The 24,224-nt window shown below is 35.9% G+C and overlaps 4 protein-coding genes across 4 annotated transcripts; 2 read left to right on the top strand and 2 right to left on the bottom strand.

Annotated features, from left to right (window-relative positions):
• Positions 1–3,195: 3,195 nt before the first annotated feature.
• LOC131000365 (uncharacterized) lies at positions 3,196–4,179 on the top strand. The gene has a single exon (XM_057926238.1). It carries the CDS (start codon positions 3,239–3,241, stop codon positions 4,037–4,039), a length of 801 nt encoding a protein of 266 aa, XP_057782221.1. The 5' UTR covers positions 3,196–3,238; the 3' UTR covers positions 4,040–4,179.
• A 1,551-nt stretch (positions 4,180–5,730) lies between these two features.
• On the bottom strand, positions 5,731–6,877 carry LOC131000364 (oil body-associated protein 1A-like). Its single transcript, XM_057926237.1, has 3 exons — positions 6,739–6,877; positions 6,253–6,656; positions 5,731–6,027 (listed from the first exon to the last, which is right to left on the bottom strand). The coding sequence occupies exons 1-3, from the start codon at positions 6,873–6,875 to the stop codon at positions 5,852–5,854; spliced, it is 717 nt and encodes a 238-aa protein (XP_057782220.1). The 5' UTR covers positions 6,876–6,877; the 3' UTR covers positions 5,731–5,851.
• A 2,826-nt stretch (positions 6,878–9,703) lies between these two features.
• LOC131000363 (histone-lysine N-methyltransferase EZA1) lies at positions 9,704–18,853 on the top strand. The gene is given in 19 exon segments (XM_057926236.1): positions 9,704–9,829; positions 10,452–10,553; positions 10,767–11,044; positions 11,880–12,041; positions 12,474–12,558; positions 12,727–12,879; positions 13,480–13,527; positions 13,609–13,680; positions 14,133–14,250; positions 14,343–14,410; positions 14,412–14,788; positions 15,337–15,490; positions 15,689–15,909; positions 16,129–16,260; positions 16,947–17,034; positions 17,124–17,171; positions 17,243–17,371; positions 17,981–18,058; positions 18,139–18,853. Coding segments are annotated over 19 exon segments (2,529 nt in total). The 5' UTR covers positions 9,704–9,805; the 3' UTR covers positions 18,331–18,853.
• A 911-nt stretch (positions 18,854–19,764) lies between these two features.
• On the bottom strand, positions 19,765–22,371 carry LOC131000362 (protein trichome birefringence-like 6). Its single transcript, XM_057926235.1, has 5 exons — positions 21,267–22,371; positions 21,001–21,193; positions 20,692–20,882; positions 20,330–20,488; positions 19,765–20,246 (listed from the first exon to the last, which is right to left on the bottom strand). Exons 1-5 carry the CDS (start codon positions 21,977–21,979, stop codon positions 19,934–19,936), a joined length of 1,569 nt encoding a protein of 522 aa, XP_057782218.1. The 5' UTR covers positions 21,980–22,371; the 3' UTR covers positions 19,765–19,933.
• Positions 22,372–24,224: the final 1,853 nt, after the last annotated feature.

Raw genomic sequence — 24,224 nt, 5'->3', positions numbered from 1 at the left:
GGCGGGGCGCTCGGCAGCCTCCGCCGTTTGCTCATTGGTGACCACCTTAATGACGTCCACAGGTTGCACCACCATGCTAGCTTTTTGTTTCTTTTGACCCTCCTTGTCCACAGCTCCCCCATGTCTCTTGTGGCCTGTACTCATCTCTTGTCCTCCATCACCAGAAAGAATCTCCACAGAGGGGCTCATAGTTCTAGCCAACCGTTTCCAGCCTTTCATTTTTGGATTTGTAGAAACTTTGGCGGGAGAAAACAAATTTGCTTTTGACGGGTTTATGTTGGTAAGTGTCGAGTTTTGCGGTTTTTCCAGCCTTAATGGTTGCGAGAGTAGTGGGGTGGAAAATTCAACAGCCATATCCACCATACCCGAGCTAGATTTTGAGCTGTTAAGCGGGTTTTCCAGAACCTCTCGTCCCTGTGCGTGCTTGTCAGGAGACATCACACACTCAGAGTTATTGCTTGTAGAAATAGCGTGTAAGCTGCCGCTATGATCCTGACTTCCTTGTAACACCAAAATAGTTCCAACCCCATCATCCTTTGATATAGGCGGCTGAATGTTTTTGAGAGAGTTGAACAAACCACTAGCCTCCTCACCACCATCAGTAATACAAGAGATTTTTTCCCCAAACGAACTCCGCGGCGGAGGTCGAGGTCCAAGAAAGTTTGGTCTCGCAAACCCCGGTGGGCCACGCGGAGTATTGGGGGTTGGCATGTGATTAAAAGTATTCCTCTTATAATCCAGACTACGCCCCGCTTTCAACCAATTACCAAATTGTGGGTTTTCTTTCGCTTCCTGGCTCATCTCACAATGACGCATAAAATGGCCAAGTTTTCCACACGCGAAACAGAAGTGGTCAGGGAGTTTTTCGTACAGCACTAGGATCATCTCTTCCTGTATAGTTCATTCCACCTTAAGTGGGATACAACGAACCAAAGGATCTTTCACAGATCGGATCACCTTCACCCGGGCGTATCGTCCCACATAGGAGCTGCCCTTATTATCATCAATCTCAATAACAGAGCCCACTTGCTCTCCAAGGCGCCGTATAATATTGTGATCCATGTAGGCAAAAGGCATATTGTGGAGTTGAATCCACATAGGAATCTGATCAAAAATCGTATTAAGCGCAGTATTAGATGGATTCGCCTTCTGCAAGATCAAAAGTTCATTAAAAAAGTGCCATGGCCCCTCTGTTGTTATTCGTTCGCAATCAGTTTCCAAGTCCAGAGAAATCGCGAACACATTTCGACCAACAAGTTCAATCTCCATTGTACCGCGTGGCTTAAGGAGCGCCGGTAAATTATCACGCAGTGCTTCACGATTGACATTTCGTTCTGAAAAAATCTTACCAATAATCATCCGCTTAACTCTTGAGAGTCCCCGAGCAGCATCCGAAGTCGAAATAGTAACAGCTTTGTTGTTTTCAGAAGTTGATAGTTTGAGATCCTTCACCCTCTTTGCAATTTCCTCCGAATCCATAGAAGGCCGTAAAGAGTTTGCAAAGGGAAAAGACAGCAAGAGAAAACCACTCCCCAGATGGGGGAGAACTCACCGTTCCGAGAAGAAGAAGAACACCGTTCCGATTTGAAGAAAAACACCGCTCCTGAAAACCCCAGGCGGCTAGGGTTCGCAGAGGAAAAAACAGAGTGAAATCTTTGTACTTTTCTTTTCTTTAGTTGCGCATAAGTTAGGCACACTTAAATATAACGGTTAATTAAACCACCACCTTTAACTTTGTGTGCAATATTGAATCAATTTGAAAACAATGGCTTCCCACGATGGAACCAATCAATCAGGAAAGAGATCTTCAACTATTCTTTTATATTTTTATTTTCCTTATATTAATATATTCCTTCCATCCCAACTTAAATGATGCGTATTCTTTTTTGAATCGTCCCAACTAAGATAGTGCGTTTCTATTTTTGGTAATAATTTTTACACCACAAACAATGTGGCCTACATACCTTTACATACTTTTATACTACAATTTTATTTTTCTTAAATCTCGTGCCGAAAAGAAGTGCACCATTTAAATTGAGACGGAGGAAGTGAGTATATACTGCATTTTACTATTTTCTCAGCTGTCTTAATCATTTACTTACCTGCAAGAATCTATTTTAAACCTAAAATAGTCGTAAATCTTACTCAAACTTATATATTACTCTCACGTTCTATCGATCGAATAAAATATGCAATGATTTGTCTCTTATTAATTCAAGAAGAGTAATTAATCTTCGCAAAATGTCAACTAATTAATTATATTCCAAATTGCTAAGCAATGCCATGTGAGGCGACACCGTGAAAGAGTGCGGCAGAATCTTCTGCACCACCTTCCTCAACCTCGTGCTGCCGCTATTGCTCCTCCTCTTCATCCGCATCACTTTAACTTTCTTTGTTTTTGGATGAAATGTTTGTTTGATTCAAGTTTTAACGCAAAGGATCTTGGCCTTATTTTCACATTAAATTTTTCTCTAATTAATTCTTGAATTATTCAATTATAATTTGATGTATTTTGAAATTTATATGCAGACCGCTATTTATAGTTGATTAGTTGTAGGTAGTGTATAGTAGGATTTTGAGCATGAGCCCACGTGATTATGAGCTTAGGATTGAAATAATTCAAGAATTGGAGGAAATAAACAAAATGTATAAAATTAATACAGAGTAATAATCTTCTTCTTCTTTTTCTCATAAAATTTGTGTGCCTAGCCCATTACTTTAACAATTAATCCACACTTCAAGACTTCACACCATCAATTAAAAGCACGTACGATTCAATCTGCAAATTATGCCACTTTATGGGCGGAGGATACTAACCAAATAATAATAATAATAATAATAATAATAATAATTCGAAGTCTTTATTGCATATAGGCGGAAGAGAAAATTGATACAGAAAAAATAGTTTATATATAATTTAAGAAAAAAATATATTTTCTATAGTTTAAAATAGTAATTATTAATAATAAGGAAATAGTTTATGATCAAAATAATATTTACCCTTTAATATAATCCGACTGCATATTATTTATTCAAAATCTTTTTCAGTAATCAATCACCATAATCCATAATACTGAAAAGATGGATTATTACACAAACATGTGAGACTACCTTAATTTTAATAATCCAGTCAAATTGTCTCTTCCTAATTCATCATATATAATTGAACACGTCCTATCTCAAATAATAATATATGCCATATCTGAAACAATTAACCTGATTCAATCCCAACTCAAAAATGGAAAATCATGGCGCAGCCGCCGAGGGTGGCAGGATTCTCGCCACCACCTTCCTCAGCCTCCTCCTGCCCCTCTCCTTCCTCCTCCTCGCCCGCCTCTCCGCCGCCCGCTACTTCTCCTCCGCCGCCACCGTGAAGGATCACCAAATTTCCTTCTTGACGTCTCTTTTCCTCCGCAGCGACACGACGCTAATCCTCAGCTTCCTCGTCATCGCCGTCGCCGTCGAAGCTCTTGTTCGAGGTTTCAACGGTGACAGACCATCTTTCAAATTGCACAAACGGCGTCGCTTATGCGTCGGGTGGGTTCTGATTTTCCTGATGCAAGTTTGTCTGAGTTTAGGGATTCACCGCGCCGCCGACGTCGCGGAGCTAAGTGGTTTCGCGGTCGGAAATCTGGTTTCGCCGATAAGAGTGGTTTTCGTTCTGGGGCTGCATGAGATGACGGTTTTCTGGCGGCGGAGCGTGGTGGCGCCGGTGGTGGACGAGACGGTGATCGGATTCTCGCGCGAGGGCTTTGGCTGGGTGGAGGAGGTGGTATTGGCGGCGGGGTTTGGTAATCTGTGGTGGAGGAGGCTGAGGGATGAGGCGGAGGCGCTGGCGGTGCTGCCGTGGGCCAGGGCGGAGCTCGAGATGGACGTGGAGGCGGCGGATGCTGTGGGGTTGGTGTTGTATTATTTGACGGTGGCGATTGGCGGAGTTAGGGTGATCAAGGGTTTCTCGAGGGCGGCGATGTGGATTTCCGGCCGTCGCCGATGGGAGGAGAAGAAAGGGGTTAACGCCGCTGTCATTATTCCCGTTTAATATAAATTATCTAAATTCTTTGGGTTGAGATTTTCTCATGTTTTCATGATCTCATGCTAATTAGTCAATCAAGAAATGTAGTAATTAATTTTTTTTTTACGAAAGAAATGTAATAATTAATTAATAAACCTTATTATGCATATTTTGTTGTATCTCTTTCGTAGTATATCATCGATTTTCATAATTTTATGTAGGTTTACTTAGATAAATTAGTAATTGGTAATAGAAATATATATTATACAAAACTAGTAATAGTGGACTTTTAAAATATCTAAATTGAGAAAAAAAAATATTCACTAATTATAAAACCATCTACCCTTATATATAATTTAATATTCGAATAAATAATTTTTGTTGTAGTGAAAGTTTTTATGTTATGACTCGCCATTTGAAATTCATAATAGTGTAGATTGTAAATGAGAATTTTTATGCTATAATTAATACAATCTCATACTATGATTTTCTTTTTAAATATAATAAATTTCACTTGGTCTGAATGTAATAAATTGAAAAAGCAATCAGTTAATCCAATCTTAAAGGAGTGTTGTAGATAAATATATTTCAAAAACATGTAACAAGGCAATATTTTTTAATTGAATTAATTCATTTTTTATTATTTCATCATATAATTTGATATTAACAAAACATTACTTTTTTTGAAAAAAAAAATAGTAAAATACTACGTTACTTTAAGAGAGAGAGACCCAAAAAATAATGAAAAGAGCGGGGAATTGAAATTTAACGAAAAGAAGATATGGAGCAGGGCATATTTAATGTACCACACTTATCTTATCTATATAACTCACTTTCAAAAAATTCCCTTTATGTTTGTCTTTAATTTTAATTTTATAATTATAATTAAAATGTACTCCGTCAATTAGAATGTATACTTTTATCATTTAATTTCACTTTTGTCAATTAATAATTCATCATAAAGATTGAAAATCTAAAGTCAAGTACATATATATATTTCTTTATTTCAATTTTGTGAAACAAAAACTAAATATGATTCATAATATTATAAGTTAATTTTATTTCTATTATCTTCTTTATTTTTCTTCAATTTTATATACTTTAATTTAATTATATTTATAAAATTTACTCCATCCAATTAGAATATATATGTTGATTTCACCTATATTTATTAATTAATGATTCATCATTTAAGGTTGAAAAATCTTAAGTCAGGTATATCCCCTTCGGCCCTCGCACGTATGTTTTGAAGAGTTCAACATAGTACTCCGTATTATTTTGGATTTTCCGTACCAATTCACTTTTTCAGAATTATCACAAATTAGTAGCTAGGCATCTAAATAGTTGAAAACAGTACATGGCCCATTTAATTAACAATTCAACAATTCACGAATTTTTTTTCTCCGTATACATTAGCTCCTAGAAAGGCTTACTCGATCTAAATAAATGAAATTAACAAGACTAATCTTAAAGATTTATCTAAATTAATAAATAAAACTAAAAATGCTAATATCGTATATAGTATATACCAAAATGGATATATACAAACTTCAAAATATAACCGATGATAATTTCTATTATCTAATTTAGTTTTCTTGATTCATATTAATGGATCAAATTAGAGAAAACCTAATTTTAAAAATAAAAATACTAAATCACATAACTCCATCAATTATGAAATCGTGCAAAATAAACGCATTCATACACATAATAAACGCATTCATATTAACTTGTAAAATATATCTAGTTACACGTCGTACACATATACTGATATACACAACAAAAAAGATGAAGATCACGATCGCGATAGCTATAGAGCTAGCAACAAAAACACAAGCTTTAAACAAACACCCTCGCCGTGGACTCCGCGCCCTTACACTCCACTTCCCTCAGCACCGTCTGCAACCCTCGCCCCCCGCCGTTCGCCATCGGGTGTATCCCGTGAACCGGTCCCTTAATGTTCGCCCGATTCTCCCTCTCCTTCGCAAACGACACGTTGTACCGTTTCTCAACATCTAATTACAAAAAGGCCAAATTTCGATCAACATATGTATATATTACTCTCTTCGTCCTCATAAAATGTATCTACTATTAAATGCATCAACACAAATTTGAGTGAAGCAAGGATCCCACTTTACATTTTACGAGGACAAACGAAAATGACAAACTGAATACTACATTTTATGAGGATGGAGTAAATATAATTTTTAGTGTATTTTGGGGTATAAAGTGATATTTACCTTGGGCGAGATTGTCGTAGAGCTGGCCCTCGCGCGTGAGGGCCATCATGACTTGGGGTATGCCGAGGGGCAAAGAGTCGCCCCTATCGACCTGCCAAAAGTGTATGGCCTTGCCGTAGGTCTTGGCGACCTTGTCGAGGTCCTGGCGCTCGACGGGGCCGGGGACACCGGGCATGAAGAGCACGCCGCTCTTCACCTCGTACTCGTGCGAGTGCCAGAACCTCTTCTCGTCGTCGGGGAGCGTCAAGAAGAGCTCCTCGGACACCAAGTACTCCAGCCCGATGAGGCGCCCGTCCGCATCGGGCCGGTCGTAGATGAGGCACTGCCGGAACTCCTCGTTCTGGTGGGCGCAGAAGTGGTGCGCCTCCACCTGCCTCGTCATGTCGTGCCCGTAGAAATGGAACCTGAGATTGAGATCGCACGTATGTATAATTTTCCATTTTAGTAAGAAAGATGAATTAATGTGATGAATTAGGGTTTAATTACGCGCAGAGGTGCTGATGGATTTTGTTTATGGGGCCGAAGCCTTGGATGGTGGCGGTGGCCTTCTCCAGAAGCGCCGTCGACGACTGAGTCGGCTCGCCGGGAATCTGTGGGTGAGTCGACACGTTCACTCCTTCCATTTTTTTTTGATCGGAAAATAGTCCGAGTTGAGAGAGAGAGGAGAGAGAGAGAGAGAGAGGCGTATATAGGTGGTGTGGTTGCATGTTGAAGACTGCCGCGTAGCTGAAACGTGGCGCACCTGCATGACACGTGGAATATGAGTAAGCGGAAATTCGGATCTCTTTATTTTTTGGATGAGAAATTAATTTTTTTTTTTTAGGCAAAACCTTAATGTAGCCAAAACCTTTTAGTCATAGGAAATTCTAGCTATACAAATAAAAATATAGAAATAATAATATTTTTAACTAAAATACCCTTTCAGTGTGTAACAGTGTAAAATACACTATTACACATTTTTTCGCTTCGAAAAAGTGTGTAATAGACTAATAGTGTATTTTACACTATTACATATTTTTTCGCTTCGAAAAAGTGTGTAATAGACTAATAGTGTATTTTACACTGTTACACATTTTTTTAGCAAGTATACACTTGTACGAAAAAGTGTGTAATAGTATTAAGGGTATAATTGTACATTTACATTAAAAAATGCTAGTTTTTCCATATTTTTATTTGGGTGGACACTTTTTCCTTTTCTTATACAAGAAGGATTAATTGAGCACATTAACTTTTTTTTTATTGTGGTCTTCAAAAAGGAGGAATGTTTGATTACTTTCGTAAAACAAATTTGACGAGTTAAATTTGTTTCATATACCAAAATTTGATAAAATAATAATTCAAATTGTTTTCAAACTTGGCCCGGTCCGGTCTATTTTTATTTGGGCTGGTCCATGATTTTATTGACCCTAAAGTATATACAGTTGGGCCGATCAAGTAACTAAAATAAAAAAATTTGTCGAACCTTAATCTCCAAAATTTTGGCCTGATTAATTTTGGATTTCTTGTTCGACCCGATTTCTCACTACAGATTGTTGGTTTCGTATTGGGCCAACATTTATGTTTTAGACCTACTTTACTTTGTGTTGGCCCAAGTGAATACTTGCCATTGCATTACTTTTGTTTTTATCTCAATAATTATGACATTTATGAAACCGAGCCTTAAAAAAAATCTAGTTTACTTGGAGTTTTGTTATCATATTTTCTTTAATGTTTTACTGACCGCCTACTGTTCAGTTCTTTTACATGGATTTTAATTTACTGCGCACAAACTTAATTTCCAAATAGTGCATATTTGGATAGCGAATACGGATTTTCTTTATATATACCAATAGATGTGAAAAAAGGAATAGGTAATTATGTTTAATGTGTACATATCGAAGTTAATAAGGACAATATGTTTTTTCATGAGTTAAGTACGACACGATTATATAGAGTTATGTTTCATTGAGAAAATTAAATATTTTGCAAAATTTCAAAACGCTGAGCAGATCAATAATTTTGATGAACAAGTTAATAATTATGATGAACAAGAGAGTTCGAATCATGGAATAAAGAGATTTTCAATATATTAAATAAAATATGTATGTTCATCAAAATTATTGTTTGTTCATCATAATTATTAATCTATTCAACGTTTCGCAATTTCGTAAAATATTTAATTTTTCAATGGAACATTTCCTTATATATACACGTCCGTGTGTGTCTAATAATGTGAAATAAAGCAATATGTATACTATATTCATATAAAAGTTAATAAGGACATTTTTTTTTTTCTCTCATGTGTTAAATAGGACACAATTTTTGAACTAATTTTATACATATAAAAGTTAATAAGGACAAAATATTTTTTTTGAAGGGTTAAATACGACACGATTTTTGAGCTAATTTTCAATACAATACTTTTCCAAATGTTATCACGAGCTCTTTGTTTTTTCAATTTACTAGGCCTCCCTGTTTTTTTTTTTATTTTTTATTTTTATTTATTTTTTCATGTCAGCACGCTTTTAGTTGAAATATGCTTTTTAATACGCCAACGAGCTTTCTATTGAAATTTGTTTTTAGTACGTAAATGTAATTTTCGTTGTACTTTCTTCGTCTCAATTATCTTGAGATCTTTTCTTTTGACACAATAATTAAAAATGTAATATTTTGTGTGTAGGTGAAAAAATAAAAAATTGAACAAAACGATAAAACTTTTGTCAAATAAAAAAATGTCTCAAGATAGGTGAGAGAGATACAGTAATTTGTTTTTTCTTTTTTAAAAAAAAAAATTAACGCCAGCGTGCTTTTCGTTGAAATTTGAATATATACAATCGAAGTATAGGGGTCACAGTGGATAGTAAAAAATTAAGGTTGGTTTTAACTTCCTTAAGCAAAAGCAATAAGTGTGATTAACGGTTGCTTCAAACAACTATCGCTCATGATTTAGTTAACTTTTCTTTAACATGTGAAATACTACGTAGCTAAATTTGCCAACAATATACCCTCTACGGTTACAGGTAATCAAATTTCAACAAAAAAAAATCTTTGTATGTCGAATTACTAAATTAAAAATTTCACCAAAACTATAATTAAATATTGGAATAAAATTCCTAAATCTTTCAATATTCAACCCTACATTTAAGTTAAAGGTAATAAAAGTGGGAGAGTTGAAAGAAATTCCACGCCCTTTTTATGACATGATGAAGCGAAAGTTATCCAAGGACACATATAAATGGTAAAAAGTTGAAACTAAGAAAATTATGCCGGTTCACAAAGTTTATTATCGCCTGCTTCAAAGTCTACCGTTTCCCACATGCACTTGGTTATAGTACGCATGCCACGTGTAAAACCGGATTTTCAGACCTTGATAAGAAAGACTGAGACCGTCGGATCAGCGTCGAGTAGATAGATCAGAAGTTGCAACTCGTCCGGTCCAATACACCGCGATGTATAATCCTTTCTCTTTATAACGGAGTTCGCTCGCCACTTCATCTTATAATGTCTCTTTCTCACTCTCGCTCGCGCTCTCTGTTTCTCGCTCTAAGAAAAAAATCGTCGTCAAAACAGAGTCATGGTCTCCAAGCCTAAATTCAGGGTTCGATTTCCCCTCTCTCTTGATGAGCTGGACTTTTGTATTTTTCTTAGTTGATTTCCTGAGTTTTATTTTGGCGAATTTTGAGCTGAGAATTTGATCATCAAGTAGTTTTATTGTGATCATAAAGTAGTTTTATTGTTGAGTTTCTCCCCAAATTGAGCTCGTACGTCGTATGATTGAATAATTGGTTTCCGTCTGTTTTTGTAGCTCGTTTTTTGTGTTATGATTGAAACTTGAATGCAGAACTGGCTAAGAAGGTGATGGATATTGTAAGTGTCTTTAAATTTGATGAGAGCGAGGATGCCGATCAGTGTTTGTTGTTTGTTTTTGTTCTCTTTTTACTGAGGGATGATATAGGAGAAGAGTCTACGAGATGAATTATCTTTGATTATTTCCTCTGTTTTGAGTGTTCGAGTGCAGGGGAAGCAGGAGAGCTATACGTTTGTTGTAACGTATCTGTAGTAAATAAATTTTGTTTATATTGATCAGTCTTGTTAGTAACTTAATTACGTTCGAAATGTGCGGTTGAAATTGATGTGATTTCTGAATTTGTAGTCTGTCATATATATATTTTTTTCCAGAATGGGTCCATTTTTGATTGACTCTGCTCATTCTTTGACAGAAACATCACGGGGAACAGGGGATTGATGCTATAGCAAACTTGACTGCGAAACTCGCACAGATGAAAAGGCAAATTCAGACTGAAAGAGTTGTTTCAGTTGGCGTAAGTTTTACCAATCCCTCTCTGTCCAATTGCTGTATCTATTTTATTATCGTAGTAACACATGTTCAAATCTTGAGCAATCATCCTCAAATCCTGATCTCCCCGAGTGAATTATTTGGTTGGTTTCTCCATTGCCTGTCGTGTAAAATCATTTACTTCTCCTTGATGGGATTGGTCCAAGCACTGATGGTTGTTAGCCACTATTCTTTGTAGGAAAAACTTAAAAGAAATAGCAAAAACATTAAATCTTATGTTTCTCACCTCAAAGATTTGGCTGCATCAAGGGCGGATTCTACAACTACTACAACGAATAGTTCAGGCAACCTCCTTTCTTTGAGAATGAACTATCCTCTCTGCAAAGTCAGTGGGCTTGTTCAAGGATCTGAAGACAGAGATGGCGATAACAGTGAAGAAGTCGTGTTTTCTACAACAGCCAAACTTCCTCTTATCGAGAGGATACCTTCCTATACTACGTGGATTTTCTTGGATAGGTACCAAAATCATCATCTTTATTCTTCCTTTTCCATAACGCCTATAGTGAAGTTTCTTTATTTGTGTTTAGTCTCTTTTCTTCTCAGGTAGAATATAATATCGAAATCCTTTTATTTTACTTTCAATATTCGTCTTATGTGATCAATAGCGATTAACTTGCTTGATATTAGATTAACTGGTAGGCTAAGCAAGGTTATCATTCCTTGATATGAAATGATCATTGATCATATCTTAAGGGCTTAATTGTAATTAGTTTCTTACAATTTTTATCTGGGAGAAAAGGAGTTTAGTGACTTGGTATATTCTATTGTGTGCTTGATTGTGTTGGTGCTCAGAGGAGATACTTAGGTGCTTCCCATTACACATCTAATTCAGGTTGGGATTATTCACTTTTTTGGTATAAAAAAACAAACTCTTGGCGATATAATGCATTAATGCTTCAAATTACTTTGCTGTCTTGATGCATGACTCTGGTTGATTGAGATTTTGTTGATTTGATTGGCTTGGATATATTGCTATAAAACTAGATGATCTGTACGGTGAATGGGCCAAAGTTAGGCTAGTCTGAGATAGAAAGATCTGATCAACCTAATGGTGTGGCGGATAACTGAATTGACCAACTAATGCATTACTTAATGAATTAGAACTCGGAGAATCGATACTTACAGATTATTATGCGAAAGTTATATTATAAAGCTTGACCATTGTTATGACTTTTCCTTCTAGTCTTAGTTTTTGGGTTTATCAACAACCATACCTTGGAGCAATTGCTCATCTTTTAACTTAAAACTACTCTTTGCTACTATTTACTCAAGTTTTCTTCACACAGCACAGAAATCAGAGAATGGCTGATGATCAGTCAGTCCTAGGGCGCAGACGCATTTACTATGATCAGCATGGTAGTGAGACACTGATCTGTAGCGACAGTGAAGATGATCTGGTGCAATTGGAGGGTGAGAAACGTGAATTTTCTGAAGGGGAGGATCGGCTTATGCGGTCAGTTTGTAATATGCCTTTAGTGCTTCCAAGAAATTTGATACAGTAGAATTTAAGCACCATTATGTCCTAGTTTCATATTTCCTTAGCTCTTCTAGTTTCTCATGTTGGCTTTGTTGTCCCTAATGAGACCTAATTCATTGATGTCATATCTGTGATTGTAGGTCTTGAACCTTCTAGTTCATTTTATTCAAATTGGCAAGAGGCACACAATTTTATGATTACTGTGCATAGTTTAATGTTCAAATTTGACTGAGCTAGATTTGGGTAATCATACTGGTGTTACCAGGGGTTCTATTAATTTATCAAAAAATGTTGATGCAAATGAGCTGTCTGTCATTGGTTCAAAATTTTAATTTATTTTGTTTTATATGAGCATGTTATTTTCTTTGAGAACTCATAAATCATGGCATGTTTATTTTGGAATCGCAGTGTGGCTTTTTTAGAGTGTGGGATAGGGAATGAAGTTCTTGATGTGCTGACCCAGTTTGTTGAAGGTTCCTCTCAGGAAATTCAAGTAATTTCTCTGTGCAAACCCTTTAAGAATTTGGAAGAGAAAATAACTGTGGGGTGGTTTTCTTTTGTCTTTGTTTTTCAAGGAGACCATTAGTTTAATGAAAAATATGACATTTGCAAAATTCTGTCTTTTCTATTGTTCAGATGTATTCATTCCCGTGTTATGCAGGAGCGTTGTACTATGCTCATGGAAACAGATCAACAAATGGAGATACAGAAGAAACCTTTGAAGGATGAGAGATCTGAAGATTATATATCCCTGGACCAAAGCCTCAGTGCTGCTTTAGATTCTTTTGATAATCTATTTTGCCGCCGTTGTCTGGTATGTGGTCTTGGCTTGTGAGTTCTCCTTCCTTTTCTGTTGTAATGGTATCGAGAAGCTACATTTATTTAGTTCTTTACATTGAGATTTCACACCTCAGACTTCTTATTAAGTATTAGGGTTAGTAATGGTTTCCCACCTTAGTTATGCCCAGATTCACATAGTATCAGTTCCTATCATACTTTTCCATCTGAACTCCTTATTTTTTATACTGTACCATCACATGTTTGCTGCTCTCTGGTATATAATGGGGTTCATCCCACCTAGATGGCATGTAAAAATTGTTAACTTGAGATGTTTGTCGTAAAAAATATGGAATATCCATACAAATATCATGTAGCATCCACTTAATGAAATCTCGATGGATAATCCACCAGCATTGACCACTCAATGGTAGTGTAAAAATCTTGTAGTATAGTTTGGGCTACAATTATCACCCAGAAAAAATAAAATATAAGTTGGTGTATAGTTTGGGCTACAGTGTGCTAAACCTAAACTTCAGAATAAATAATTTGCAGTATATATGAGTCTTAATCAGCTTGTGGGTTTCACATTATATATATTTTTTATTACATGCATAAGTATTCTTCTTTGTTACAGGTGTTTGACTGCCGCTTACATGGTTGTTCCCAAGCTCCAACCTATCCTGTAAGCAAAAAAATTGTTTGGGTTCTTTTCAGTTCTTGATATATTTCTCACATGTTGACTTGAATAAGTTATGGTTGGCAGAATGAAAAGCAAATTTTGCAATTTGATACAGAAGAGGACCGTAAGCCGTGTGGAGATCAATGCTATCTTAAGGTAATTTCCATTATAATACACTACTTCCAACGTGAGAAGTATAAGAAGACTTGGCTATCTCCCATATTTTTATCTCGATACAGTTTCATGCAATCAGTTACTAGAACTTCCAAAAGAATCAGTATGAACTACTTTATGCAATCAGAGACTAGAAATTCCAGAAGAAGCAGTATCAACGCCTGTCAAACTTCAAGGATTTTGTTTTAGAACTAGTGGTCGTAGCAAGTTCGAGAGAAATTGTTTATAGTGCATGCTGAGAATTGCTAGTGTTCCAAAGAAAAGAAAAAAAAGAGAACCAACCAACTTGAGTTTTTTTATGTTTTTGCGAGATGAATTCTAGTTGACATTGTTACACTTAACAGCTATCTTGTATCCTTCGAGTCAAATTGTTTCATATACATGTTTTTTGCGAGAAAATAAAAGAGGCAAATTTCACTCTTGTTTCCTTCTAGTCAAATTGTTTCAAAGGCATGCCAAAACGTTCAGAATCAGATGTAGAAATGTCAAACGCACATAATGCACTCGGTCAGGAAGGCATATCCCCCTTGTCTCCATATGTCATTCAGGAAGGTAACAATTATGTACTTGTTTCTTTTTGCCTTATCTTCTGTGCTAAAATGTTTTAAGATCATCTCATGAGGGAAAATGTAAATCCATGATAGAACATCATCTAGAAAGCCAAGGAAAGGCCATAGTACTTGAATCTTCAAACTCATCGGATAAAGCATCAAAAGCTGGCTTCTGACAAATTACCAAGTTCATCCAGTAGGGAAGTAAAGTTGGGCAATCCAGATCCTGTGGGTCACAGTGCAGATCTGGTGGACCAGGTTCCTGAAGCAGATGTATCCCATGAATATGAGCTTGAGAGGTCGACTTATGATTCAGTGTGTGCTTACAACAGGCACAGTGTAGGCTATAGTGATTGCCCACAGAGTGTGAATGATGATGACATCGAGAAAGCAGCTGTCTCGGATATCACCGAGCTTTCCGTGAAGCAGACGTGCAAATCTATAGGAAATTCAATCAAAGCTTCAGGCGGATGGAGCAATTGGAAACCTTTGGAGAAAGACTTGTACCTCAAAGGGTTAGAAATATTTGGAAGAAATAGGTATGTGAAAACTCGATTTCATGGTCAAGAATATCATCTTGGTTGTATCTGGTATAAAATTTTATTGCATCAGAGTTCTTTTAAGTTAAATTTGAACTTGCTTACTAAGGTTCTCATATCATAAGCAAAGGAAGCACCCATACATCTATATACGGGTGAGAAAGTATCAGAATGGTAAACAGGGATCAGGAAACATAATAATATAAGACTATTTTAACATATCAACTGTATATCTGTTTAAGTCAGAATATTTTGCTTAATCTCCTACCAGTAACGGGGATGTAGAGTATCTCAGGTGAGTCATAGTCTGATTTGAGGATAAAGCAGAGCAACAAGATTGCAGTCACAAATCTTGAATATGTTATATGGAAGTATTCGATCTTTCTAGCAATTTTCATGTACTTCTAGGAGTTCTTATATTATTTGTTTACAAATACGTTTGATGTACATGTCTTTCTTGTACTTCTAGGAACTCTTAAACTTTTTTTAACAACCTTTTTTTGCAATATTGCACCTTGTAGAACTGATACAGATGTCATGTTCTGTAGTTGTTCCATAGCTCGGAATTTGCTCCCTGGTCTGAGAACTTGCAAAGAAGTATCTAATTACATGTATGGTGATGGAGCCGTGATGTCTCGTGGATCTTCAGCTATGCTAAACTCATATTTTGAAGATGTTGGGAGGGATGACATGGATCCTATGGTTTGTAGCCTTTTCTTAGCTTTGCCTAACAATTAATGGTCCTAATAGATCCAATAAGTCTATTTCAAATTTGGAGGGAGAAGGAAAAGGAACTACACCTGCTATTTCTGTGTGCTGAAATTGGTTGAATGGCTTAACATTCTTGGAACATAGGTTGGGTTGCAGATAGTATAATTTATTTTACTGTTGATATATCAGGAGCCAGATATGCCTGTCAAATCAAGAATATGTCGTAAAAGGGGCAGAGTGCGCAAGGTTAAGTCTTCATGGAAGTCTGCTGGCCATCCTTCCTTGTGGAGAAGGATTGCGGATGGAAAAGACCTGCCATGTAAGCAATATTCTCCATGTAGTTGTAAGCCAACGTGTGGAAAGCAGTGTCCTTGCCTTCAGAATGGAACTTGCTGTGAGAAATACTGCGGGTACTTAAACTTCCATCTCAGTTTCATAAAACGATATTGAGAATATGTAGTTCTATACTCAGGAATTAATGTGATACATCTTTGGTGACTGGATGTATTCATTGATAGCTGTTCCACAGAATGCTGATTAGCCAAAAACCCCACTGTGGTGTGGCTCCCTCATTTATTCTCTTATGAGGTTGGGCTAGATTTGGTTTATTCATTTATCTTTACTTTCAGGTGCTCAAAAGGCTGCAAAAATCGCTTTAGAGGGTGTCATTGTGCTAAAAGTCAATGTAAAAGCCGGCAATGCCCCTGCTTTGCAGCTGGACGTGAATGTGACCCAGATGTTTGCCGGAATTGTTGGGTTAGGTATTGTGTTCTCATGTCTATTTGTCTCTTCAACTGTATGTCATGAGCTCCTCTTTCTTTCTTACATCTTTTTATATCTTCCATTTTCTTTTTCATGAGTTGAAAGGTTGAAACCCCCTCCCTGGCTTCACCTCTATTTCCCTCTTTATGCTTGTATTTCCCCTAGTACCTCGTTTTGTTTTTCCTTCTCTTTGAGGAATTCTATGACAACTACGAACTCTGTTGATGGGTGTTTAAATTAATTTCCCGCATCTCAAAGTGGTGATTGCAAAAGACTATGCATTCGACTAAAATATGTTATTTTCCACATATGGAGGGAAACCTTAGAAAAAATAATGTTATTATGTTCTTTGGGACCTGGAACTGATGCATGAGCGTTTGAAAGTTATAAAGCGAGTTTTAGAAACTTTGTGAAACTGGTTATTTAAACCAGGTTTTTTGTGATACTGATTATTTGCCCCCAATATTTTTTTTGTTCATTCTCCATGGACACACACAGATTGGTGCATACTTCTTTACTTTAGACTTTCATTTTTCTCAGACATTATACTTTTCAGGTTCCCCTTTGGTTGTGTTCATGTTTAACACATCCAAAGAGAAAAATAAGAATATTTGGCTGCCTTGAGCAAATTTTTTTATAAATTTTGACGAAGAATTTGTTCCAAATTATTTCCAACTTTGTGCAGCTGTGGTGACGGTTTGTTGGGGGAACCACCAAGACGAGGAGACAGTCAGTGTGGCAACATGAAGCTCCTTCTGAGGCAACAGCAGAGGGTAACTGATTTAGGATATCACGTCTAATTTTACCATCCTTCTCTCATGTAATGCACTGTCTAGAAGACCACTTGCTTTTCCATTGATAGGTCCTCTTGGCAAAGTCGGAAGTTGCTGGTTGGGGAGCATTTGTTAAGGTACTAAAAAAGTGCAGCCTTCTATCATGATTGTAGTCGTGTAATGTTTACATTGTGATGTGTAATTTCAGAATCCTGTCAATAAAAATGATTACCTTGGAGAATATACTGGCGAATTGATCTCCCATCAAGAAGCAGATAAGCGAGGAAAAATATATGATCGTGCAAATTCATCATTCCTCTTTGACTTGAATGATAAGGTAAGCAGTATGTTCTTGGCAGATAATCCCCTTTGCTTTAATTATTTCTATACCAATTCTTTTTTCAATCATTAAGTTCTTTACACTGTTCTGCTTAAATACAATAGCAATAGAGGAAGACTGCAAATCACTGATCTCATATTCGTGCTTTTTCTAAGATTCATAATAGGATAACATGAAACTTTACATACCATGACGAACTAGTTATTCATGATAAAATAGATCTTCTTGCTCGAACAAACAGTAACTGATATCCAGAATTATATATTTAAAGCTAGATGACGAACTAGAATCTGTCGCTGGTGCAACTATTTCTCGTTGAACCTTGATTTGAATGTGGGATACACTACTCTCTGAGAAATAAAATAATTAATCCTTAGGTAAAACTCTATATCTGTCACCTAAGGTCAGCCATTGACCATTGAACCTTAGTTTTGAATGTGTCAAGGCTATCATGTAGCAGTAGGCCGAGATATATTTGGTACAATTTTCAGTATATCTGTATGTTTCTCAAGTTATGGAGAATGAGCAACTGCTATAAAGCGATATGTAGAAAGCCTCCAATCCAGGTGGTCGTGTACGACATTTTATAGAGTTCTCTTGTTTCAGTATGTCCTTGATGCATACCGCAAGGGAGACAAGTTGAAATTTGCAAACCACTCATCAAATCCAAACTGCTATGCGAAGGTATTCATCTTCCATTGCTCTTCTCCTACGACAATGTCCTCTTGCGGGTTTTTTTTTCTGAGATAGGATGTGGTATACAGGTAATGCTGGTGGCTGGTGATCATCGCGTTGGCATCTATGCCAATGAGCACATCCAAGCTGGTGAAGAGCTTTTCTATGATTATCGATATGGTCCCGATCAAGCACCCGCCTGGGCCCGGAAGCCCGACGCTTCAAAGAGAGATGGTTCGCCTCTCCTTTATGGTCGAGCAAAGAAGCACCAGTCTGGTTGAGGAGTCATTTCTGTGTCATTATATAGCCATAACCCAATCTCTCCTCCTCACAGTGTAAGTTGTTGGAAAGCATTTTAAGTAGATAACTTCACCTTTAATGTAGTCACGTATCTATAGTCTCAATCTGCCACCTAAACTTATTCATTTTTACACTTCACTATCTAACTTGTATTTTGTCATATTTAACCATCTCAACTTTCCATTTTTGGCACTTTGCGACCTGCAAGCTTCTGTCGGCTGAAATTTCCACCCAAATTTTGGTGAAAGCTTATAGGTTGCCAAGTGGTGAAATTCAGGTTGTTAAATGTGACTCTGAAAAGGAAGGCGAGTTGGGTAGGTAGTGTAGAATGAATTTAGTTCGGGTGGCAAAAAATAAATTTTTAATTTTTCTTTTAAAAAAATTGTAATTTTTCCAGTGCGAAAAAGGCGATTGCAATTTGCACTTGATGCATGAGTAATAAATGTTATCAACTGCGGCTGTACTAACTGCATGATGAGTTATACTATTTGGTATTTTGCTTAAGGTGTTGATCAGCAAATGTTAATGAACAATTCTCTTTGCTTTGGATCGGTACAATGTATGACTTTCTTTTCAAATTTAATCCAGGTTTTATCACGATAGTTGTTTATTCGAGAATTTTTATGTTTAATGTATTTATATGAATTATTTATAAATTATCCAGTATTAGTAATCATTTTTTTATTTTTTTTAGATACAAGATACATTCTATATAGAGGTGGCGAAATGGGCGGGTTGGGCCAGCTCGGTCTGTCTCACCGAGCTTTTGAACTTAGCGGGTTGGGTTGGATCAGGCTATTAATTCACAACAATAATTATAAGCAAATTAAAAATTTAAAATAATACTACAACATCAATTATTTCATTTTAATTATTTTATAATTTCAAAATGTCAATTATTTGAGTTGCATTTATTGTTGTAAAAGTAAGTAAATGAAAAATTGATAAAATTGTATTCAAGTCAAGAAATCATCCCTTTTTGAAAACTGAGCAATATAGACATTTTCATTTCATACTATACTAATTAAAGTCTATTCTTAAAAGGGGGCAAACTTGTGATCAAGGTAAAATCATAGATGAATGGTAATACTCATTGTATCATGGAAGTTTTACAGAAATAAATAATTTAAATGCATGCAACATGAGTATATATATTTAATTAACTTATGTTCTTTTAAGCCCGATTTTTTTGGGCCTCTATCTTATATGGCGCTTAGTTCAACCCTAAATTTGGGCGGGTCAGAGCGATTTAATAACTCTTGTATTAATGAATTAATGAAATACTAACAATTAAGATAATAGAAACTAAGTTAAGTATCAAACAAAATGAACTCTTAGAGGAGATAGATTTTGGTCCTCAACTCTGCCGCGGTGTACATTGCCCAATGCCGAATATACAGTTATATATGATTGGATTCAAGAATATTACAGTTAATATTTTCTTAGGAAGATTGAGCTGTCGACAGTGAGGAGGAGTTAGTCAAACGTTAAAATGTTCATCACTTTACAATTGCAGCCTAACTCTGTTGTGGAAAGAGAAAACCATCAATTAAAGAATTACAAGACACAAAACTGTTTTCTAGTCTACAAAATGGCCTTTCTTCTTGATTGCAAATGATAGTACAGCAATTCATTCCAGATATCTGGAACACCAGGCAAGCACCAATGGCTGCAATCTTGGACGCCTCGATTTATAGCTTTTCTTCCATATATAGACGGATGAGCATCCGGTCTGTAATCTGACAAACGCGTTATATTCAGGAAAGTAACGGGCGTCTTCATCTTCCTCAAGACCTCCTCCATGATCAGATTCTTCTCTGGGTAGACAGAGGTGAACGTCTCGTTTAGGGGTCGAAAGGCTTCTCTGCAGTGGCCTCCCGTGTCCCACTGACCCCCGCTGTTAGAGGAAAACCACGTTTGGCCGTTAATATTTGATGCCAAGATGATGCAATGAAAGTTTCAGCTTCTTAGTACAATAACCTGAAATGAGCAGGAGCAGAGCTTCTGAAGAATATACGCGTCTTGTGTGGATTGATGTTCTTATCAGCCCACGATGCCCATGTCAGTAGAGCTCGTTTGAAGGCCGTTGTGACATCAAGCCGGGGATAAACTTGGTTGCCTTCTTGGTAGTAGTTAATCCTGTCATCAAATAACATATGAGATGGCAACAAAATTTCCCATCAAGAAGCAAATCTTACACTATTATATGTTAAGGTTTTGTGTGTGTGTGTGTGTGTGTTTTGTAAGAGGCCTGCAGCTTGGTAAGATGGTTTATGATGTTCATATCATAGATGCTTAGAAATACTTTCAAGAAATTCATCAACCATAAAAGAAGGCTTTACCCAGCCTTCGTTTTCTGATGATTCCACCAATGTGCAGTGTTGAACACTAGAACATCAGCTCCTCTCCATCTTGATGACCCTTTATCAATGGCATCAATGCGCAACGTCTGCCCTTTCTTCTTGCCTATCCTCGCCTTACTCTCGTGGACTAGATAGTGCGAAACATAAAACTCAACCGTGCATTTGTATTCCTGCAGAGCAACGAACACGAAGGCAAGATCCCTTCAACAATACAACACAATACAACACATACATAATCAGTCATATCACAACTTGAGAAGTCTAGAAAAAGCTTTGAGCAAACTTCACCTCAAACTTGAAACAATAATTCCCCCTGTCTTTGGTTATCTTCCTCCCTCGAGCCTCATACACCTTCCTCGGATCTTTCACGCCTCGCATCAACAAACAAAGCATCGACTCCCATTGATTCCTATTGAGTGAATCACCAACAAACACCAACCTTTTTCCTCTGATCAACTCCAGCATTTTACTAGCATTGAACCTACATACAAACATAACATCATAATTCAAATCTAATCTCCAAGTCCACTTAAAATAAGAGGCTTAGGCCTCACCTAGGAATGTCACAATCTTTAGGCTGCCACCTCCATTTCATGAAATCCTTGTCCAACCTCCCATTACTCTCACAGCTAAACCCTTCATCTATAAAGGGACATGTAACATTTGTGTACAAAGGGTAGCTTTCATCAAAAACCCAATGCCCTCTTGTAACATCACAGTCCACTTTGTTCTTACCCTCATCAACAACACTACTTCTGATTGAACTATCTTCTTTCTCATCAGATGCTGTCCTAACCTCTCTCTCACTAGAAACTCCCTCCACCACCACACCATTCAATTCTTCAACCTTTTCATCAACATCCACAACTTCCACAGATTCATCCACAGTTGGTTTAGAACTATTCGAAACATTAACACCACCAACAAACAGATTATCATTACCAAAAGGGGTCGAGCTAGAATTTGCAATTAGCAAACTACCTTCGCTTTCCGCCACGTGGGCAGCAGCTTGAGATGAAGAGGAATTGTCACCGCCCGCGTAATTTTTCTCCATCAAGATTGAATTTTTCAGCATATCGTCCGAAGAAGTGTTGCTAAAATCTTTGGAGCTCTGCACGCCGAGATTTTGGGGGCCGAGATGAACTGAAGCGGGGGACTTGAAAACCCAAGTGAAGCAGAAGATGACGAAGATTATTGAGAAGGTAATAGTGAAGGAGGAGACCAAGAATTTGATGGGTTTCACAGAGAAGCTCTTTTGCTTCTCCATCACTTAATTTGCTGTGTTTTTGAGAAAGAAGGAAGAAGGGGTTCTTGAAGTCAAGAAGAATGGAGTAGTTGTTAAGTATTCGGTAATTTGTGATGTCAAGAATCAAAAATTAGTACGGAAATGGCGGAATCAATTCGATATTTTTTTTGAACCGTTATTAAATTATTGATCGCATGAACAGCTAAAACAATGAGAGAGAGAGAGAGAGAGAGCTGTAGGGAATAATCAAATGAGGCCATTTTCTTCGTCATCTTGCATTTGTGGAGGAAGTGATTTAGATAATGGAAGGAGTTTGTTGAATTGTTAAGGAATTAAAGGAGAGAGTGGTGCGGATAATTCGTTGCAGAGAAAGAAAATGGCTTCGTGTGTTTAAGCTGTAAACCACGTGACCTGTTGAATTCAAAAAACAATAATAAAATTGTTTATTGTTTACAATTATGAATGTATACTACAGCCAAAATTTCTATTCAAAATTAATTTTTAAATTATAATAAAATTGACTGTAAATTATATTTTTCTTTTCATTTCCTTTTGTCTTTATCTTCTTATTTCTATCTAAAATTAAGAAATTTGATAAAATTATAAAATATTTAATATGCATATCAAATTAAAGACCACGATAAGAAACTTTAATTTATTTTATAATATCTGATTTAAAATGTAAAAGTTAAATATATTTAAAGATTAAAACTTTTAAAAATAATCTTTCTCTTCTTATCTTTTTTGAATAGGTCTATTTTTTAATTTATTTTTATTTTCATTTTTAATTTTTTTTACCTTTTCATCATATCAATTTTTATTAATTAGAATTCTTTTTTGTTTTTTTAATATTCAGGTCAAATATATTCAATTAATTTGTGTTATATTTATAAATATAATAACTAAATTGGTATCAATTTTATATAATAAATATAAACATATAAAAATATATCTCGTGTATTACATTGGGCACCAATAATAGTTTCAATTTAATTTAATTGTGAGTGTGAGTTTTGCTTGACGGAGTGTGAGTTTCAATTTATATAGTAAAGTCTTTCTTTTTAATTTTTCTCATCTAGTCTCACCAATTATGTTTTAAAAATTGAAATTGTTTATTCTTTAGAAAAAATAAGATATTAATATGTACGCATCAATGTATTGTGGTTGTAGGTATTTCCAATGAAAAAATTAGATATTTAATTTATTATTTTATGGAGTATTCAGCTTCGAAACAAAAAGTACTAGTCCTATATTTGTCGTGGGCTAGTGTTGGCCTAAATCGATTTTTCAAGAGTAAAATAACTGTCGTCTACTTGCACACAACATAAGAAGTGGTGGAATGGAACCATCAAAAGTAATTATTGTCTATTTGCACATAAATTTATAGAAATAGTAATGGTGGAATAATCATATTAATTCACCTATTGATAGAATCTAATAAGTGTAGCATGTGAAACAGTTATATAAATATTCCATATATTCTAGACTTATTTTTTCGTTAACTAATTTCGTTAACTAATGTACATAATGTCGAAACATGTAACATGGAGTATTAGTTAAATAAAAAATGAAGTCAAAACATAAGAAATTGCTCAAACTCAAAAGTAGTTGAATTGTTGTTATCTATGAAGTAATTCTCACTTGTTTGTGTCAAATAAGCAATTTACATCTTGGTACAATCAGCTAGCTCATGTATGTTTTGATGTTAAATTAGCATTGCCTAATAAAGACAATCCCAACAAACTAGTAACGCAGTTAACAAAGGTACCACAACAATGAATGAATTCCTAAGAATGTATTTTATCGAGATAAGACAAATTTATCTTATTTCTACGTATTGATTAATATCTGATCAGACAAAAGAAAAAATATAAATTAAAAATTTATATCTATACTATATTGGGGTGAGTTTGTGTTGTTAATGTTCTTAAATTCACAGCCAATTTGACGAATTCACAATTGAATCGCTAGTTGGTTGTGAATTTTTAACTTAAGTAGAAATTGGGGTGAATTTGTGTTGTTAATGTTCTTAAATTCACAACCATAGCCATATTTGCAACGTAAGTTTGCACCCAAAAAAAATAAAGTTATTTTTACAATATTTTAAAAATCTAACTATATTTGAAAGTCAATCAAAAAATGCAAGCGGCAAATTACAATGACCTAAAGTTAAATAATTACCATTGCTTCTTCCATATGATGTTGAGTTATGGAGCCCAAAAGTATTGTTAATTTGGTGATTAGGGTTGTTTTCTCATTATAAATA

Source organism: Salvia miltiorrhiza, chromosome 8, assembly GCF_028751815.1.
Source record: "Salvia miltiorrhiza cultivar Shanhuang (shh) chromosome 8, IMPLAD_Smil_shh, whole genome shotgun sequence".
In the NCBI taxonomy this organism is placed as follows: Eukaryota; Viridiplantae; Streptophyta; class Magnoliopsida; order Lamiales; family Lamiaceae; genus Salvia; species Salvia miltiorrhiza.
The sequence above is the reverse complement of the archived record's forward strand: the minus strand, read 5'-3'. Positions and strand labels throughout refer to the sequence as shown.

What these genes read in the sequence shown, in the direction of transcription:
- LOC131000365 (XM_057926238.1), top strand. Translation starts at nt 3,239, where the DNA reads ATGGAAAATCATGGCGCAGCCGCCGAGGGTGGCAGGATTCTCGCCACC.
- LOC131000364 (XM_057926237.1), bottom strand. Translation starts at nt 6,875, where the DNA reads ATGGAAGGAGTGAACGTGTCGACTCACCCACAGATTCCCGGCGAGCCG. An exon ending in ATCCATCAGCACCTCTGCGC is followed by an intron (nt 6,657 to 6,738) that starts GTAATTAAACCC and finishes TCTCAATCTCAG; the next exon opens with GTTCCATTTCTACGGGCACG. An exon ending in CTACGACAATCTCGCCCAAG is followed by an intron (nt 6,028 to 6,252) that starts GTAAATATCACT and finishes TTTTGTAATTAG; the next exon opens with ATGTTGAGAAACGGTACAAC.
- LOC131000362 (XM_057926235.1), bottom strand. Translation starts at nt 21,979, where the DNA reads ATGGAGAAGCAAAAGAGCTTCTCTGTGAAACCCATCAAATTCTTGGTC. An exon ending in ATTATTGTTTCAAGTTTGAG is followed by an intron (nt 20,883 to 21,000) that starts GTGAAGTTTGCT and finishes GTTGCTCTGCAG; the next exon opens with GAATACAAATGCACGGTTGA. An exon ending in CATCAGAAAACGAAGGCTGG is followed by an intron (nt 20,489 to 20,691) that starts GTAAAGCCTTCT and finishes ATTTGATGACAG; the next exon opens with GATTAACTACTACCAAGAAG.